General features: G+C 42.6%; 3 protein-coding genes across 5 annotated transcripts; 2 read left to right on the top strand and 1 right to left on the bottom strand.

Moving 5' to 3' along the window:
* Positions 1 to 3810: 3810 nt before the first annotated feature.
* On the bottom strand, positions 3811 to 7307 carry zgc:92027 (uncharacterized protein LOC449543 homolog). Of its 2 annotated transcripts, none has more exons than XM_037246335.1 (8): positions 7155 to 7306; positions 5737 to 5955; positions 5586 to 5655; positions 5465 to 5508; positions 5234 to 5381; positions 4530 to 4643; positions 4403 to 4461; positions 3811 to 4235 (listed from the first exon to the last, which is right to left on the bottom strand). In XM_037246335.1, the coding sequence occupies exons 1-8, from the start codon at positions 7176 to 7178 to the stop codon at positions 4209 to 4211; spliced, it is 705 nt and encodes a 234-aa protein (XP_037102230.1). In that variant the 5' UTR covers positions 7179 to 7306; the 3' UTR covers positions 3811 to 4208. The 2 variants fall into 2 exon arrangements, with proteins under 2 accessions (XP_037102230.1, XP_037102229.1); XM_037246334.1 differs by lacking the exon at positions 3811 to 4235 and adding an exon at positions 4289 to 4307 and having other exon boundaries at positions 4353 to 4461; positions 7155 to 7307.
* Positions 7308 to 9137: 1830 nt separating this feature from the next.
* On the top strand, positions 9138 to 15170 carry LOC119119698 (dipeptidyl peptidase 4-like). The gene is made up of 26 exons (XM_037246225.1): positions 9138 to 9266; positions 9342 to 9429; positions 10013 to 10111; positions 10202 to 10293; positions 10408 to 10482; positions 10677 to 10729; positions 10804 to 10876; positions 11020 to 11140; positions 11361 to 11515; positions 11597 to 11694; positions 11767 to 11896; positions 11996 to 12034; positions 12114 to 12212; positions 12289 to 12359; positions 12815 to 12868; positions 12924 to 13036; positions 13107 to 13154; positions 13215 to 13313; positions 13390 to 13459; positions 13536 to 13730; positions 13800 to 13854; positions 13929 to 14028; positions 14258 to 14316; positions 14384 to 14456; positions 14618 to 14691; positions 14772 to 15170. Exons 1-26 carry the CDS (start codon positions 9264 to 9266, stop codon positions 14862 to 14864), a joined length of 2229 nt encoding a protein of 742 aa, XP_037102120.1. The 5' UTR covers positions 9138 to 9263; the 3' UTR covers positions 14865 to 15170.
* A 1093-nt stretch (positions 15171 to 16263) lies between these two features.
* On the top strand, positions 16264 to 18470 carry LOC119119761 (pro-glucagon-like). Of its 2 annotated transcripts, XM_037246364.1 has the most exons (6): positions 16264 to 16365; positions 16445 to 16542; positions 16611 to 16739; positions 17216 to 17329; positions 18127 to 18273; positions 18343 to 18470. In XM_037246364.1, the coding sequence occupies exons 2-6, from the start codon at positions 16454 to 16456 to the stop codon at positions 18365 to 18367; spliced, it is 504 nt and encodes a 167-aa protein (XP_037102259.1). In that variant the 5' UTR covers positions 16264 to 16365; positions 16445 to 16453; the 3' UTR covers positions 18368 to 18470. The 2 variants fall into 2 exon arrangements, with proteins under 2 accessions (XP_037102259.1, XP_037102258.1); XM_037246363.1 differs by lacking the exon at positions 16264 to 16365 and having other exon boundaries at positions 16372 to 16542.
* Positions 18471 to 18728: the final 258 nt, after the last annotated feature.

Here is an 18728-nt window from a genome sequence, read left to right on the forward strand (position 1 = left end):
TAATGGAGTGTCCGTGTGATTCCCTCGTTAAGTGCACCTGCGTGAAAAGTTTTAGCTCCTGCGGAACGTGAAAGGAGCTAAAACTTTTCACGCAGGTGCGCTTAACGAGGGTCACTTGGAAAACATGTTGGAACGCGGCCCCGAGGACTAGAGCTCGACACCTGTGACCTTTGACCATGATACTTCCCTAATAAAGTGGCCTGTTATTAAGTACACTTGAAAATGGCGGTGGACCTAATGGAGTGTCCGTGTGATTCCCTCGTTAAGCGCACCTGCGTGAAAAGTTTTCGCTCCTGCAGAACGTGAAAGTGGCTAAAACTTTTCACGCAGGTGTTTTTAACGAGGGTAACTTTGGAAAACATATTGGAACGCGGCCCTGAGGACTAGAGTTTGACACCTGTGACCTTTGACCATGATATTTCCCTAATAAAGTGGCCTGTTATTAGGTACACTTGAAAATGGCGGTGGACCTAATGGAGTGTCCGTGTGATTCCCTCGTTAAGTGCACCTGCGTGAAAAGTTTTAGCTCCTGCAGAACGTGAAAGGAGCTAAAACTTTTCACGCAGGTGCGCTTAACGAGGGTCACTTGGAAAACATATTGGAACGCGGCCCCGAGGACTAGAGCTCGACACCTGTGACCTTTGACCATGATATTTCCCTAATAAAGTGGCCTGTTATTAGGTACACTTGAAAATGGCGGTGTACCTAATGGAGTGTCCGTGTGATTCCCTCGTTAAGTGCACCTGCGTGAAAAGTTTTAGCTCCTGCGGAACGTGAAAGGAGCTAAAACTTTTCACGCAGGTGCGCTTAACGAGGGTCACTTGGAAAACATGTTGGAACGCGGCCCCGAGGACTAGAGCTCGACACCTGTGACCTTTGACCATGATACTTCCCTAATAAAGTGGCCTGTTATTAAGTACACTTGAAAATGGCGGTGGACCTAATGGAGTGTCCGTGTGATTCCCTCGTTAAGCGCACCTGCGTGAAAAGTTTTCGCTCCTGCAGAACGTGAAAGTGGCTAAAACTTTTCACGCAGGTGTTTTTAACGAGGGTAACTTTGGAAAACATATTGGAACGCGGCCCTGAGGACTAGAGTTTGACACCTGTGACCTTTGACCATGATATTTCCCTAATAAAGTGGCCTGTTATTAGGTACACTTGAAAATGGCGGTGGACCTAATGGAGTGTCCGTGTGATTCCCTCGTTAAGTGCACCTGCGTGAAAAGTTTTAGCTCCTGCAGAACGTGAAAGGAGCTAAAACTTTTCACGCAGGTGCGCTTAACGAGGGTCACTTGGAAAACATATTGGAACGCGGCCCCGAGGACTAGAGCTCGACACCTGTGACCTTTGACCATGATATTTCCCTAATAAAGTGGCCTGTTATTAGGTACACTTGAAAATGGCGGTGTACCTAATGGAGTGTCCGTGTGATTCCCTCGTTAAGTGCACCTGCGTGAAAAGTTTTAGCTCCTGCAGAACGTGAAAGGAGCTAAAACTTTTCACGCAGGTGCGCTTAACGAGGGTCACTTGGAAAACATGTTGGAACGCGGCCCCGAGGACTAGAGCTCGACACCTGTGACCTTTGACCATGATATTTCCCTAATAAAGTGGCCTGTTATTAGGTACACTTGAAAATGGCGGTGTACCTAATGGAGTGTCCGTGTGATTCCCTCGTTAAGCGCACCTGCGTGAAAAGTTTTAGCTCCTGCAGAACGTGAAAGTGGCTAAAACTTTTCACGCAGGTGTTTTTAACGAGGGTCACTTGGAAAACATGTTGGAACGCGGCCCCGAGGACTAGCGCTTGACACCTGTGACCTTTGACCATGATATTTCCCTAATAAAGTGGCCTGTTATGAGGTACACTTGAAAATGGCGGTGTACCTAATAGTGTCCAAGTGACATCACAGATCAAACAGCCAATCAGGAGGTGGGGGTGAGGGCGGGTGTGGCACTTTTCACTTTCACTTAAGCTTTTTCCTGTGATTAGGTACACCTCATGGACACTACAATAGGTACACTACACGAGGTAAAAAAAAGAAAAAGTATAAATAAATAAGAAAGTGTAGTGAACGATTCGGTGAACGATTCTTTCTAACAAATATTTTGAGTGAACCGATTCTAAAGATTCAGTTAACTGGAATGCACATCACTAGTACAAAAGAGTGCAGACGACTATGGGCTTCCAGGTCGAAGTAGCTGACTGGATAATGACACGGGCTTTTGCTCGGTAAGAACTTGGTTCGATCCCAGGTGTGAGAATCTATACTACTGTGCTTTTATTGTGCAATTAATCCTTTATTTATTTATTCTTTTTATTTTTACCTCGTGTAGTGTACCTATTGAAGTGTCCATGAGGTGTACCTACACACATAGTCATATAAAGCAGTCTGATTTTTATGTTTTAATTGGCGAATAAAAAAACAAGGAATAAAACACCAGACAAGTTTTAACATAAATGTTTATTTGAAAATAATAATATTAAAAGTAAATTTCAAACCAGCAATCTAATGTGAAATTGTAGTAGATATATTGGATAACAATATTTAGGCGTATGTATGCATACACGTTATTTAAAAACTACTACAAGTGTTATAAAATCAGGATTACCCAAAGAGAAGCATAATCTCCCCGTTGTTGCATAAGGGCGCATCCCTTCATGCAATAAAGTTAGCCGTTAGCTTGGAGAAAACGTGCATAAAAGAAGTGGTGTTTCAGTGAGTGGTTCTTTCTTTCCTTGGCAAATCGTCAATCGACATTCTGGCTTACATAGTTCACGCCAGGAGACGCAACACGTTCACGGACTGATCCGTTGATGCACGGGAAGGCAGTTGACCCATGAACTCGTTCGCGAACGGGAAAGTCAGAACTCGTTCCCTCACTGATCCGTTCTCGCGATGAACTGGAAATGCGAATCACTCACTCACAGATCCGTTCTGTTGGGGAACTCGTTCGTGAACGGGAAGTGACGTCATTTTCTTCGTTTTGATTTACGGCGTGGTGGCACCAGCTTTAATGCGCATTACCGACACCTACTGGTTGAAGTCATATGAACTGAAAAAAGAACGAATCACTTTAGGAAGTGATGTTTATTCAATTATTCGACTCTCCATACATATATAGGAATAGAACTTTACGTCTTTTGTTGTAATATGACTGATTTTAATATAGAAGCTGGTGTAACACTTAACAGATATTTGTTGGTGGTGTGCCTCGAGATTTTTTCCAATGAAAAGGTGTGCCGTGAATGGAAAAAGGTTGGGAAACACTGCTTTACAGAATATCCTTTCCTAGTTGGAATTTGGATTTCTTAAGTCCATTTATATACTGAAGATAATCAACCTAAATGTATTACAAGTACAATGTGCATGTTCTTTTTTTCCAGAGAGAATTTGTATTTTCTGGTGCATGTTCTTTATTGGATCAATTCTCACAAAGGTTCTGACTGCAGCTGTCGCTAGCAAAGTGCAATTTGCTTTGCTATTTGTTTTCCTCACAGGGGACATGAGAAGCTCATTTTGTTGAAAATGTTGAAATGCAAGCTGAACTTTTCTGGTACACTTGTGAACAAGATTTGCCAGATCTCGTCATCAATCATCTACAATTTGCAACTCTATGCACGTTCTACAAAAAAAAAAAAAAAAATGTTGTACAGGATAGTATAAACGACACATTTGAAATGTTTTTGTGAGAATGTGATATAATGCAACACTTTTCACAGCTGTTTTGTTTTTAAATGAAATGGAACAAAAGTGTAAGAACACTTGGGGGAAAAAAATCACAATTGTACAAAGTCAATAAACACAAAGAACACAACATTTAGAAAAGTTTATTAGTAACAAAATATGATCTCATCAGTAATGTGTTTTTGGGTCTAGAAAAAAAAAAAACATGCAAAAATGTATAGACACATTATATAAATATGAAGTTATCCGTGACTTCATATATGCTGGTATTAAATGGCACAGGTGTCACAAAATCTATTCAAACTATTACTATACCTTTGGTTTTATACATTTTTCAAGTTATATGAGCATGTGAACATTCATTTCTAAGCAAATATGTTTTGAACGTTATAGCAAGCTTTTTCACCTCGTCAACCCGACTGGCCATGATTGGCATTGTTGTACAGTGATTGGTCAAAGGGCAATCCCCCGCCCGATCGGCTCCTCAAGGGATATTGGACTCAAAACTCCGCCCACGTGCAGCAATTAAATGGCCATTGTGCACAGGATGAACTGCCCAGAAAGAACACAAACGTTTTAGGAGCCACATTTTGAAGTTGGTTCAAACACATATCATAATATCAGCAAGAATAAATATCAGCGTAATAATTGACAAAGGAAACACAACGTAAGTTGATGAGCGTAAAATGAGGAACCGGCAGTGATTTCGGGTGACTTACGTCATCGTAGCCAAAGTGCACAGAACCTTGCTGCATGGTATCTCGCCTCTTAAAATGATCTGCAATGAGAACGGATGTGAATGTCGAAGTTTCAGTTTGCCGCGTCTGAAATTGTGAGCGTGGTTACCTGTGAGCGTCCGGAGCTTGACGCAGCAGGCCACGTAGTCGTCAAAGTAGATGCGACCGCCTTTGTTGTAGCGCTTGATGATGGCGATCAGGGCCTGAGGACTGATGCGGTATCCTGGTTTGGTGGTGGTGGGGGGGGGGTAAATGTTATGTAATGCAACCTTGACTTGCATGTTATTTCCTATGGAAGCCACAAGATGGCAGCAAAACCCTTTTTTTTGCCTGCTCGACTGGTCAGATTAAATGAGTGGTTCTTCACCTTTTTCCTTGTTCGCACCCCATTCAATTCACCAACCAGTTCTCGCACCCCTAACCCTAAATAATGATTATAATAACAATTGGTTTACTTTACAGCTATAAGGCTTAATTAGCATTATCCCTAATGCCAATTAACACAATGACTTCTTGATTTCCAGAATTTTTCGGTTGCCCGACCAGTATCCCCGAAAATTTCCCCCAGGGTATCCTCGCACCCCCTAGGAAGCATTCTCGCACCCACTGGATTAAATGAAGCTCCGCCCTTCAGTTCAACATTGCTTCTTGGCACCAAATGATGCCAAAGCGATAAAAGATGAATAAATATGTGTCTCAATATCTTTCAAAGTGGAATGATTTGACTCCGTTTGATTTGATACATCAAACTTGATTTTCTGATTCAACTCATTCCCACTCTGTCTCGTTTGATTTGCATCGTCATTTTCTCACCCATGGCGCTGATTGCCTGGTTCATCTCATGTTGCTCAATTGTACCGCTCCGGTCTCGGTCAAACATTGTGAAGTTCTGCTTCCAGCCGTTGAGCGCCACAAAAAGCTCCTTGAACTCAGTGAAGCCCATCTTGCCCGTAAAGTCTCTCTGGGGATGGCGTGGTGAAGGTACAATCGTCCATGACGGAAAGGCGGTTGCACAAAAAGCGCTGCGCTTACACAAAAGGATACGTCGAGCATGGCGATCATGATTCTGCACGTCTCCAAGCTAAATGCTGCAACACGCAGAAAACACCAATTATACGACCAAGCAAAAACTTTGCACAGCTTGATGATCAAAACGGTCACTCACGGTTGTAGGTTCCAGTGAAGCCGGATTGAGTTAAGCACCTTTGCAACTCCACCGCATCCACCTCGCCGTCCTGTAGAACGAGCAAGCAGACCGCTGGCTAAATGGCACTGTGAGCAAACCTTTTTGCCTAAGCTGAGAGACTTTCCAATACCTGGCCAGCGATGGCCGTGAAATAACCCCACATTGGGTCATTGGCAGCCGGGGACGCAGCGCCATATGGGCCCGGATAGCCTGCTCCGTAGGAGGCGTATCCCCCACCGTGGGGCTGTGCGCCTCCCATTGGGCCAAGCATTGGTCCGCTCATGTGATTGGGCATGGGCCGTCCCATCGGTCCGCCGGGCATTCCTTGGGGTGCCATCGGGCTGCCGTACTGAGAAAGGAAACACTCGAGCTCAACCATGATTTACCCAATTATTTAGAAAAGTACATAAGGACAACAACACCAGAGTCCAGTGCTTCTCAAACAACTCTCTTTAAATCAAATACCATTTTAAAAGCATCATTCGCATCGACTCTAAATGGCTTCAAACACTATGTGAATGAAACCGACCTGTGGGTGGCGTTAATAAGTGTAGATGATTTATATCAGCAAGTGCAGCCGAATGAGGTCAAAAGTAGATTATTCCGGGTCTGACCCATGAAACTGTCTGTCTGTCAAATACAACCTCCTTGAGTCTGGTGGGTGTAATGAACGTTGGCAGAACCAGATACATAAACAAGCAACAAAATAGTACAAAAGCTCAAACATAAATGACAAAAAGAGTCGAGTGTGTCTATGAAGTGAAGGGAACCAAAGTGTTCAAGCAGGTTTCAGCAGCTGCTCCACCCTGAGGAATGTTCGTGGGCATGAGTTAGTGACAACTCAGACAGCTGCAAGCAGGTTGACTGGCAGAAGAAGCAACAGAGCAGCAAGAGTGAATGTTGATGACGTATGTAAACAAAAACACATCAATGACGAGAGCGAAAATACTATGACTTCATTTCCCCCCGTTGAGTCACTATAGTTCTTTTTAAAAATCAAACAATTGGTTAATAAAATTTTCGAAATGACAATTTTAGCTGGCGTTTGTCTCCTTCTCCACCTTCAAACTAGCTGTTCAAAGATGTCAAATTGAACATGCTGTATGTGCAAAGAAGCGGAGAAGACACCAGGCTACCCTCTGTTTGGTCGCTTAGCAACCAGTGGCAAATATGCCCATAACTATACCGCCGTCATGTGTGCGTTCCAATTTTCCACGCCTCTCTCTCCTCGGTGCGCGTCGAGCAAACGACAATGTCTGTAGGGTTTACAATTTCGGTTTGATCAGCTTGCTAGCAAATGACACAGCAAACGGGACTGACCAAAAATGGAGGTTGACTTGTGACATTTTACAACCCCGGAAGTCGTTTACTTACGGTCATTTGGAACCGACACAAACGTTAGTTTGGTTGCAAATGGGACACATAATATGCGAGAAAGGAACTTGTTTGTGCTTCAAAAGTGTGAAACACTTGGGGAAGCACGACAGTGTCAACCACGAACTGCAAGTCGATTATAAAGAAAACCGTGAGCACGTCTAATGTACTCACCCCACCGTATCCGGGATAAGCCATTTGATGTTGATTTAAGCTAGAGAATTGCAAAATGTTAAACTGTGAATAACACAAGTGACACCCTTTAGACTTCCGGTAAGTTCCAGTCAGACGCGAACGGAAATTCAAGTCGAAACGTGACGTAATCAGGCCCGCCCCGCCCCGCGCGTTGGGTATACATATATTTACAACCCTCCTCGACTATTCGACATTTAGGTGCAAGAAATTACAAATTTGCAAATCAGACGAACTGGCTCATGTAAAACCCACGGTACATGTTAAATACGATATAATTTTATGTAGAGATATATTTATTTAAAAAAATGATAGTCAAATGATCGTATTTATAGTCACTGAGGAGCGTTGAAACGGAGTGAAATATTTTCTTCTTTCCGCTGGGGGATAACACAAACAAAATGAGAAGCACACAATTTCAGCAAACACATCGTAGATGTAGAGCAAAATGAAACAAAGAAATGCATACATATGTATCGCAAGGCTGCCACGCAGTGTTGCCCTTTCACCGTCTTGTTATTAAAAATGATTCAAGTTGGATGCGCCTTTTTTTTTCCCTCACTCTGTCTTGAAAATGTGTGTACCCACCATCATGTTGAAAATTAATGGCTGGCTGAATGGATTGATGGATATGCCAGCCGTGTTTTTGTTCAATTCATCTTGTTATTAATGCGTGGTGATGTGCTTATTAAGTTTGCGGTCATGAGATTGGTTATGTCACAGAAGCACACGTCACAGACTGCCAACAAGTGTATAAAGACAAGTGAAAAGGCAAAAAGACAATACTGCTGAAAAAAAAAAAAAAGAACACGGCCCCAACTGCACGGATAATGGCAGACAACTCAGTGATTGTGGAGAAAAAAAAAAAAAAAAGAGTGACGAGTTTCAAGAGAAGAAATAAAAGAAAAGCAGGCTGAGGGCAAATGTGTTCAAAATGTCCTCTATAAAGAATTTGGTTTCGTGGCATGTAAATGGAAAGGTTGTACTCATCAAACAAGGCATGCTGCATTAGGGAAGATTTGTTTGCAGAGGATGTCCGCTCTGAGTGGAACAAGTGTTGAAAATGGTGTTTATTCCCCATAAATGCAGAGCTTCTCTATTTGTGAAGCTTTCAACAGGCTTTTACTGTGGACGCAGCCTAATCATCGCCTCACACCTTCCGGCAGGACGGAAATAGACTTGCGCGCTTTCTCGCTGCTCCGTGGAATGATGTGTTTTTCACTTTTGTTTCATGTCATTAAAAAGTACATGGGTTTTATTGTACGTTTTGGAAAGTAAATACAATACCAATGATCAGGGCCGGTTTTTGCTCTGGGCAATATGGGCGAGCGCCCAAGGCGCAATCCACGTGGGGGCGCACGAGCGCTCTCAAGAAAAAAAAGTTCCATCTCAAATGTGTTCAGTGGGCACCGGGGCACCCTTATTGTCACGTAATGGTAATTTGCTGCTGAGAGTCGTGTTGGGTCGCGTCGGGTCGGGGTTCTTTCGCAGCCCTCTCCTCTCGCTCCGCCCCTCGCCTGCTCCGAGAGACGCGAAACAAGACAGAAAGAGGGTGTTTGCCATATCCACCACTAGATGTCGCTGTTTTACTTGTGAGAGGAAGTGACCTCTACAAACTTCTTATCCAACCAAATAATAACTAAAACAAACTTCAATAAATTATTAAGAAAGAATGGAATTTTCATTTTTGGAAAGTAATATGATGACAGAAATAAAACAAATCATAACATTGACAAATTTGTTGACTGATAAAGACAAACATAATTTCCCTTAGGTTTGGATAGTATTAAAAAAGAAACACCACAAGAATACTATGAAAACATTTTGACGACAAAGGAAGGGGATGTGATTAAATCTCCTTTTAAATGACTTTGATGAAAGAAAACTTTCGGTTTCTTCAAAGTTGATTCAACTTGTCAAACTTTGCTCTGCTGTTTACGCATTTATTGGCTTACCCTTGAAACCAAAGGTAATATTTAACAGCTAAGTTGGATAGACGTACAACTACCTGCGAGCACAATATTCTGACGCTGCATGGGTGCTGTTGTGAATTTTTTGGACCCATATTGTTGAGTCTTTTTTTTTTTAATTATGGTGAGTTAATTGACAGCACATGTTCATGTAACTAAAGTTGGTGTTTTACATGACATTTTTGCTCCATCCAATCAGGTCTCAATTGCCAAGGTGGTCCTCGGAGTTCTTGGACTGGTTGTTGTAGTTGTTCTGATCACAGTACCAACTGTGATTCACTTAAAGGGTAAGTCATTTTCCCGTTTTATTCAAATGTTTTCCCCCAAATTTTCAGATGATTCCATTTATCTTTCAAGACTAAACACAGAACCAAAATTAAAGTTAATAGTTAACACTTAAGTACCATCAGCAGTCGTAAGTTGTTTCCAACCTTCTTAAGCCTCTACCTGTCCCTCTCTTCTTTTATGGTTGATATCAAAAGAGTCATTATGAATGTCCACCGGAAGAGCTTTACTCACCATCAGCAAAGCATGAGATCAAATAAGATTTACTGTCAAAAGGCTACTAATAATATGAAAGCCGAGTTAAAAAAAAAAAAATCATACTCTATTTCATACAGCTAGCAGACATAACTTTAAGAGTTTCAAAAGACTCTTTAGCGCCTGCTAGAGAAGAGATTAACAACAAGCTGTAAAGTACAGTTAAATTATCTTGACGGGACACTTCAAGAACTTTTAGACTTGTCAATTATTTAATCTCCCTTGTAAACAAGTCAAAAGGTTTGAAATTTAGATTGAATAAATCTGAGAAAAAACTTGAGTGTATATTAGTGCTGAGTATGCAACATCCAAGTTTCTTGTCTTTATCAGAGGAGCAGAATGAAAACATAGAAGAGAAGTTTTTCACACTGGCGGACGTGTTCAACAGTTCCCTCAAACCCAGATCTCCCAGCATCCGGTGGATTTCTGGTAGGTATCACTGGCCATTTTGAATGTCAGTGCCAATCAAATGGCAGCATTTTTGCCTAGTTTGTCATCCTACACCAATTCCCTTTGTAGATGATGAGTATTTGCAACGGCGACAAGGCTCAGTCTATCTTCATAACGTGACCACAGGAAGGTCCTCCATCTTCTTGAGCGCAGACATATTTGTAAGTCATCCATCTTGTTTTGATCTCTGGAGCTTGAATTGAAAAAAATTTGACGAGCAGTTCTTATTGGATCAGAACATTTACTTATAAAATCTTCTTTTCTTATTCAAACAGGGAGAAAAAGAGGCTTCCGACTATCAACTGTCTGCTGATCGTAGATATGTGGCATTTATGAGTAACTACACATTGGTGAGATTCAACTTTTGATATCTGGGTCAAAATCACCGCATGTTTCTTACAATCAATATTCAATTCAATGTGGAATTTCCATTTTCGAAATGGAGATAAGGAGATGTCTCAAAGGCACCTTGTGGTTCTTTTAACTCATATTTTTGTGTGTAGTCCACAAAATAATGCCAACTGAACATTTCCTTCCCCGATAGCTGTGGAGGCATTCATTCACCGCTTCCTACTCACTTTATGATCGGACTTTGAAGTAAGTAAGCATAAAGATTATGTGCTGGGTTATTTTTATTTATTTTTTTACTTTTATTACTTATATCATCTCAGCAAGTTTGTAGAACCTTCTAAACTTCCTGAAGAAATCCAATATTTGGCTTGGGCACCTGCAGGGAATAAACTGGTGAGTGTGACTGAATCAAGTTCAATGTCAACTTTGATGGATCAGTGAAACTTTGAGCTGCCTTTTCCAAACACTTGATGTCAACTCTGGACTAGAGATGGATTACTGAGCCGTCATACACTTGTTCTCTCGTCCATTTCTAGGCCTTTGTGTGGAAAAATAATGTGTATATAAAGACCAGCCCGGATTCATTGCCCCAACAAGTGACATACAATGGCAAGGAGAATGAGATTTTAAATGGAATTCCAGATTGGGTGTATGAGGGTAAGTAAGAAGTACTAGAAAATGACATAACTTTTGGTACCCTCCTATTAGAGGAGAGTTAAAAACCCAAATCAACATAAATGCACAATCGTTTTATACTGGAGAAACGCGCACTCCTAATCTTTACGTTTGCCACTTTAGGGATATTTGATATCAACGTGCGGTTATTTTTTACCGGAGTCTCCTAACAATTGACTTTCATATTTCTTCCTCCTACCAGAGGAGATGTTCTCATCCAATCAGGGCCTTTGGTGGTCCCCGGGAGGGAAATATGTGGCCTACGCCGAGTTCAATGATACATTGGTCCCCATTGTGGAGTTCACCTGGTACGGGGATCAGCAGTATCCCACTACTATTTCTATCCCATATCCCAAGGTGGGTACTCATCCAGGAGCCCCTCATCACATATCCAAAGATGGCTACCCGATGTCAAGTGTTTTGTATCATCATCTTCAGGCAGGTTCCCCAAACCCAGAGGTGAAAGTGTTTGTTGTGGACACAGACAATACAACAATTATCTCCGAGGTCCTCGTTCCGGAAACCTTCAGCTCACAGTAAGAGAAGCTTCATAGCTATTAAAGTTACAGAATGTTTCGGTCGAAGATTGAATGTCTCTGGCTAAATAGGGAGCACTACTTGGCCACAGTGACTTGGGGGACTGACCAGCGTCTTGCTGTCCAATGGCTAAAAAGGCTCCAAAACCACCTTATCCTTCAGATTTATGACCTCGAGGACTTCACTTGGGTCCCTGTTGCGGTACAAAACTAGTAGTGTGCTTGCCAGTCTCACTATACAATATGTAGAATGAACAAATATATCAAATGTCTTCTCTGTCTTTCTTTTTTTTTTTTGTAGAGTCAGGAAGTGAAAAGCATCACTGGTTGGATTGGACGGGTAAAAATGAAAGAATGACCTAGCGTAGCTATGAAACTAGCTATGTTATGAGCTATGCTAACATTTTTTTTCTGGCTAGTTTTCCCCATCAGCTCCAGTTTTTTCCAATGATAAGACGAGTTATTACTTATTGATGAGTGACCCCAAAGGCTACAAGCACCTGCATCATGTTGTGGAGGTTGGTTAAGTGGACAAACGCAGGACAGTTATCTATTTATTCTGGGGTCAACGTTATGCTAATGTCTCCTTTGCAGGGCAAGGTGACGGCAATCACTACAGGAGAATGGGAAGTCATTGCCATTCAGAAAGTAACTGCTGATAGTGTGTAAGTTGATTTTATTTCGTTGGCGGATATCCCTCAAGGGGGCGGGGGCTATTTTGGGTTAGTTCATCTTGGTGAAAGGCGATTGACGTGAATGAGTTTGAGCGTCTGCCTCCCGTTTCCTCCCACTTCCCTAAAACACACACGTTAGGTCAATTGAAGTCCCGAAATTGGCCGTTGGTGTGAATGCGAGTGTGAATGGCCCTTTGTCTATATGTGCCCTGCAGTTGGCTGGCGACCAGCCCTGGGTGTCGCCCAAAGTCTGCCGGGATTGGCCTCTGCTCGCCCGGGGACACAAACGGTAAAGAAAATGGTGGCGGCGGTAGCCAATTGGCTTTCCAACACTTGCGAGGACGCAAATGAACGAGTTTGAATGATGACTTGGATGGACTGATGCAAAATCTTTTCTATTGTCCATTAAGGATATTTCTATCTTTAACACACTTCATATTCCACAGATACTACTCAAGTAACCAAGAAGGAGGCAAACCTGGAGGAAGGAATGTTTATCGGTAAGGCCTTTGCGGCATTGTGCTTGCGTCCTTTTAATGCGACTGCTTGTTGCAGATGGGCCAATGGAGAGGTCAAGTGTCTAACTTGCAACTTGGGCGGGGAAAACTGCCAGTATAATTCTGCTTATTTCAGCCACAATGCAAGATTCTACCTCATGACCTGCCGTGGTCAGTTCTTATCTTTTCGTGTCAAATATGTTCAAATGTCCCGTGACAAGTTGTTTATGTTTGATTAAAGGTCCGGGCATACCTTACAGTTCTCTTATGGATAGGAAAGAAGGCAAAGGTGAGCGCCGTTAGCTTCAGCTAGCAATGACTTTGATTCAGTGGTCTTTCACCTCTTTAGAGCTGATGCGTTTGGAGGATAACAAGCAATTTGGCCAACTCATTTCTGACATCCAAATGCCCACCGTGCGTCGAGAAACTATCACCGTTGCCGGATACAGTGAGTTCACTAAATTGCAAAATCAGCGTGATTGTCCGCGTTATTAAATCTTTGACCTTTTTCTCGTCGGTGACAGAGCTCTGGTACAAGATGTATTTGCCACCGGGCTTCGATGAGTCCAAGAAGTACCCCTTACTGATAGACGTGTAAGAGCACATCGCTAGCTCCGCAAACCGTCCGGAATTAAAAAAGAAACAGCCTCAATGATCAAAACACTTTCAGGTATGCAGGGCCCTGCAGCCAGAAAGTAGACTTTACCTACAGAGTAAGCTGGTCCACATACTTGGCCAGCACAGAGAAGATCATCGTCGCCAGTTTTGATGGGAGAGGCAGCGGTTACCAAGGCGACAAGATAATGCACAAACTCTATAAACGTCTCGGAACCTACGAGGTGGAAGATCAGATAACAGCGGCGAGGTAAGGAGGTGAAGGGTCAACAATCATTTCTCCTTCGACGAGAAGGTCTAAAGGACATTTCTGTTTTAGGGAATTCATCAAAATGGGATTTATTGACAAAGATAGAATTGCTATATGGGGATGGGTGAGTAGTCCAAGTAGCTCATGTTGAAGTCACTTTGCGCCTCTAATTATTATTATTATTTTTTTTTGGTTTAGTCTTATGGTGGATATGTGGCTTCCATGGTTTTGGGATCTGGAAGTGGAGTCTTTAAATGTGGAATGGCAGTTGCTCCAGTCTCCAAATGGGAATATTATGGTACTTTATTTGCAAAATTCACACGACATTTTTTGTTGTTCTTCTTTCAAACTAGTGTTCCTCCATCTAGTGGTCAACAGTTGAATTGCACCCAAAATAGATGAACGCTACATCCAAATATTGATTGTACGAACAAAACAAAATGTGAAATAGCAAGATCGCGAACCCAGAATGAAATATTACGATACAAGAGATCAAAAAGCAAAGGTCCACTTTGGGTTCTTTCCAGATTCCATCTACACTGAGCGCTACATGACAACGCCAAATGACAATCCAGTCGCCTACGCTGTACGTTTGCACACACACATCCTTCGGTTGTAGAGTACGTCTTCAAATCCAATCCCGCTCTGCACAGAACTCAACAGTTACTGGACGGGCCAAGAACTTCCATTCAGTGCAGTATCTTCTAATTCACGGAACAGCCGATGGTGAGTTATTTTATTTCAGGTTATTTAGAACAAGGCCCGCATGATGGAAGAGAAAAAAGGTAAACGGTAAGAAAAAAATGGATGGGTGGATGAGCAAGTAACCCCCTGCCCTGGCCTGCCCTGCCCTGCCCTGCCCTGCCCTGCCCCGCCCCGATTTCTAGACAACGTGCATTTCCAGCAGGCAGCTGAGATCTCTGAAGCTCTGGTGAACGAGCAGGTGGACTTCGAAGCCATGGTGAGCAAAGGAACCACGCACCATATTGATACGCAGCATGTCCAAATGAAAATTCTAAACGTGTTGACGTTGTCCTTTAGTGGTATACGGACAAGAACCACGGACTTCCTGGTTCTGCCTACCAGCACGTCTATACCCACATGAGCCACTTCTTACAGAGATGCTTCGCATGAAGTCGACTGGGTCGGTCGGCACTCCACGCAGCACTCCGAAGCAGATTGTCGCAGTTGATTACTTTCATTTAAACATTGCCGCATTGATGGCGATCAAGTTAAAGGGCGTTTTTCAAGAGGATGAACGCGAGAGAGAATATTCTTGCTAAGAACGTGAGCGAGCGTGGTTGTAAATTGAAATGGCTGTGCACTTGTGAGCTGGAGACGCTGGTATGCGCACAATTTTGAGCTTTGTCTGTGAAAAGCTATGAACCTACAGGTGACTTTTCTTTTTTCACTTTTTATAAATTTGCCAAGATTTTAAAAGCACTTCATTTTCTTCCATTATGGGCTCTTGAGTCAGGCTGTAAAATCAAATGTGGCCAAATTGAAGCACGATGAACACTTTCTTTCCAGTGGCACTTATCTAGCGTGGTACTTACTTCAAACTTGAAGGTTAAGATTTGATTGTCTGGACTGCACGGTAAGCAAGCCACGCCCTCTCCTCGCCTCGCCCCGCCCCCTCACTCGAGTTCATGACTCCACGTGATGTCTGCTTCTTTTGACTTTTCATGATCTAAGCGTGTCAGGGATCTCGCGTTGTGAGTAGTGCCGGTCCATGACTTTATTGGGTCCGAAGCAGAATTGAATTGAAATCAATTTAAACAATGGATCAAATGAATGTTTTGACTGCAGCAGTGACAAGAGCAGCAGATGTGGAGACAATACAAAATGACGTAAGGCACACAAAAAAACAAGCCCAGATAAAGCAAGAACCAATTACAAAACAATCCCAAAGCACAGATGTTCACACAGCTACTCGGCATTGACCTTTTATGATCATTTCCATCCATCAGTCCAAAAGGTATCATTTGTTTCTTCCTTGACTACTTTGCTGGTAACCAGGGCTTTTGGCGCCGACTAGTGGCATTAAAGGGCATTGCGGAAAGCGCACTAAACCAAAAAGGTTTTCAGAGAACAACTGAAGAATATTTGAATTTATGAAGTGAACCACTGCATTAAAAACTTTCACAAGGTATAGTCAAATTCAAATCACTTCACGTTCACCTCTCTTGCCTCCACAAATTTCCTCCGATTTCAGTTAAAAGTTTGTTGAGAAGCTCAAGGTCAATTTCCTTGTCGTTTGCGCGCAAGGTTTAGAAGACACGTTGGTGAAATCTATAGACATGAATCGTCATGGATCCTAAAATAGTGACTCATTGTGCCCACATTAAAACACAGACACGCTATGCAGGAAATCACAGTAGCCCATTTAAGGATTACATCCTGCTTTTTGCCGGCCGTGTTGACTTTATTTGTTTGAACATTGCACCTTTACCTGGCATCACGCCCCAACGGGTTTCCCGACAAGGGTTGAAACACATTTAACAAATGGACTGAAAGTAATTGCTGGGCCGTAAATAAGGCAGAAACCTACCCACCGAAGCAGATCCACCTTCAGGTATTCACGAGCCACAGGCAAAGACGGAAAGTTGGCGTTCTTCTGAAAGAGGAAATATAGGTGAGATTCATTTGAGTCAACGTCTTCACAGAATTTCCCGCGCTTACTGTGTCCGTGCGGTTGTGGTTCTATGCGACAGGTTGTAGCAATGACAAACATTCGCTCCTTGGCTGGCCTCCTTGTCGTCCTCAGCTTTGTCCAATGTAGCTGGCAGGTTCCTCTTCAAGACATCTCAAGGTAGTAGTAGGTGAGGTTACGTTTGCCGCCACCGCCTCTTTGTGAAGGACTTGTTCTTCCTCCTCAAGTTCAGAGACAGACGATGCTTTAATGAGGAGACATTCGGAGGGAACTTTTTCCAACGACTACAGCAAATATCTTGAAGACCGGAAAGCTCAGGACTTTGTTCAGTGGCTCATGAACAACAAGCGGAGCGGGTTAGTGGTCCATTTATACCTCTTCGTGGTTTGTTCTGATATCGGTTTGTATTATATTTGCTGAATGGAATTGGTGTTCTTCAATCGACCAAGAATCCAATCTTTTAAAAAGCAGCATATTAATAAGTTGAATACTGTTTGGCGTTTCTCACTTGTTGCCATTCTGCATGACATTGATGGTTTCCATAATTGCAGCTTGACCGTTGGAGTGTTGAGGCGGGTTAAGTTTATTTTGTGGTTTAAAAAAACTCTTGCATATACTGTACGGTAAGAGTGCGACTAAAATGTATTTTGATAATCGATTAATCGCTCCATTAATTATGAAAATAAATGTTAGCTGTACTCTTACCGTACGGTATAATCGATTAATAGTGGCAACATACATCTATGAGTGAGCGGATGAGGATGTTCGGTTGGTCGGATTTCGCGTTAGCCACAGTTTGACACAACATGACGCTCGCTCTTGTTCCCAGCAGCATGGAAAAGCGTCACGCCGAGGGCACATACACCAGCGACGTCAGCTCGTACCTTCAGGACCAGGCCGTGAAAGATTTTGTCGCCGGGCTCATGTCTGGCCAAACCAGAAGCGAGTAGGGGAACTTCCTGCTTCTTTGCATTCCTCCAGTGCCTGATTCCACTGGGACAACACCTCGGCAGCTTTGTCCTAGCCGTCCCGTTCCCGTTTGACCTTGATGTCCCTTTTTCGTGTAATAATAAATCACATGAATGCGTTGAGTGGAGTGACATTTTACAACATGAACAACGTTAGCCAACCAATTAGCTTCTTTAGCATCATAGGTTGAAGAAATAGTGTGCTGATTTACAGCCTCAAAATCATTCAGCTATCAAAATGGAATGAGATGAGTGCATAGTATAAACGTTGACACACCTTAACCATAACTTTGGTGCACAGGTTTGTAAGTGGTTAGCAGTTCATTTGCCTGGATTCGGTACTCACTCGTAAAAGGCTCCATGTGTGTCCTGTGACTGACTGGTAACCAGTCCAGGTTGTATTCTGCCTTTTGTCCCAAGTCAGCTGGGATAAGCTCCAGCATCCTGTGAGCATGAAGAAGACAAGCGGAACAGAAAATGGATGGATGGTTTGTGAATAAGGACAGCCAAATGAACATGAAAGTTGTTTTTGCCCAACGGCACAAACATCTCGGGCAAAATAGATGTACGGGTAACCATAAACTTTACTGTACTCTTTCAATGCATATTATCAGATCACAACAGGAACTCAAATGAATGTTTCTGAAAATATGTTTTTAAATAATAACCATGCAATTTACATAAAAAAAACAAAAACCCCACCTGTGATTTGCTCAAGGGCACAAATCCAGACACCATATGCCCTAGTAACGGTTTCCATGGTGTGCATGTACAGATGGAACGTCAAGATGCAGGATTGGGCGTCAAACCGGAGGAGGCACGTGGACGGAAGCTTCACCAGCGACGTGAACAAAGTGCTGGATTCCATGGCGGCCAAGGAGTACTTACTCTGGGTCATGAACTCCAAGCCTTCAGAGGAGAGGTAAAGGACCACTCAGTAGTTACCTTGACCAAGTAGCATGTTCCTACCATGATGTTCTGTGTATTCCAGTAAGAGAGGACAAGCTGACCACTGAGAACGACACAAGAAAACAAATATGAGGAACAGGAAGCCATACAAAAAAAAAAGCAGATTCTTCCATTGTTTTGAAAGCACCGCCATAATTATTTTTTTTCTACGCATTTAAATTATTTTCTATTTATAAAAGTTACAAAGAAATTTAAAGCATAGGTATAAACAATTCTGCTCGGCAAAATAAATGTTTTTTCATCGAGCGTTTGCATTACTTCTATCGCACATGGAGGGAATATATTGGTGTTTTGTCGACAGCGTTTTGCATTGTCTTTACTATTAGCATCATGCTAACTTAAGTGCTAAACCACTGCCTGTTGTGAAGTGAGTTGAATTGAGTTCAAATTTTCTGAAAACAAAGATAG

The sequence above is a fragment of the Syngnathus acus genome, chromosome 2 (assembly GCF_901709675.1).
Source record: "Syngnathus acus chromosome 2, fSynAcu1.2, whole genome shotgun sequence".
Lineage (NCBI taxonomy): Eukaryota > Metazoa > Chordata > Actinopteri > Syngnathiformes > Syngnathidae > Syngnathus > Syngnathus acus.

What these genes read in the sequence shown, in the direction of transcription:
- zgc:92027 (XM_037246334.1), bottom strand. Translation starts at nt 7,178, where the DNA reads ATGGCTTATCCCGGATACGGTGGG. An exon ending in TCATGATCGCCATGCTCGAC is followed by an intron (nt 5,382 to 5,464) that starts GTATCCTTTTGT and finishes CGCCATCCCCAG; the next exon opens with AGAGACTTTACGGGCAAGAT. An exon ending in CCAGGCAATCAGCGCCATGG is followed by an intron (nt 4,644 to 5,233) that starts GTGAGAAAATGA and finishes CCACCAAACCAG; the next exon opens with GATACCGCATCAGTCCTCAG.
- LOC119119698 (XM_037246225.1), top strand. An exon ending in CAGCATCCGGTGGATTTCTG is followed by an intron (nt 10,112 to 10,201) that starts GTAGGTATCACT and finishes TTCCCTTTGTAG; the next exon opens with ATGATGAGTATTTGCAACGG. An exon ending in TCCAGATTGGGTGTATGAGG is followed by an intron (nt 11,141 to 11,360) that starts GTAAGTAAGAAG and finishes TCCTCCTACCAG; the next exon opens with AGGAGATGTTCTCATCCAAT.
- LOC119119761 (XM_037246363.1), top strand. Translation starts at nt 16,436, where the DNA reads ATGCGACAGGTTGTAGCAATGACAAACATTCGCTCCTTGGCTGGCCTC. An exon ending in TCTGGCCAAACCAGAAGCGA is followed by an intron (nt 17,330 to 18,126) that starts GTAGGGGAACTT and finishes GTGCATGTACAG; the next exon opens with ATGGAACGTCAAGATGCAGG. An exon ending in TCCAAGCCTTCAGAGGAGAG is followed by an intron (nt 18,274 to 18,342) that starts GTAAAGGACCAC and finishes TGTGTATTCCAG; the next exon opens with TAAGAGAGGACAAGCTGACC.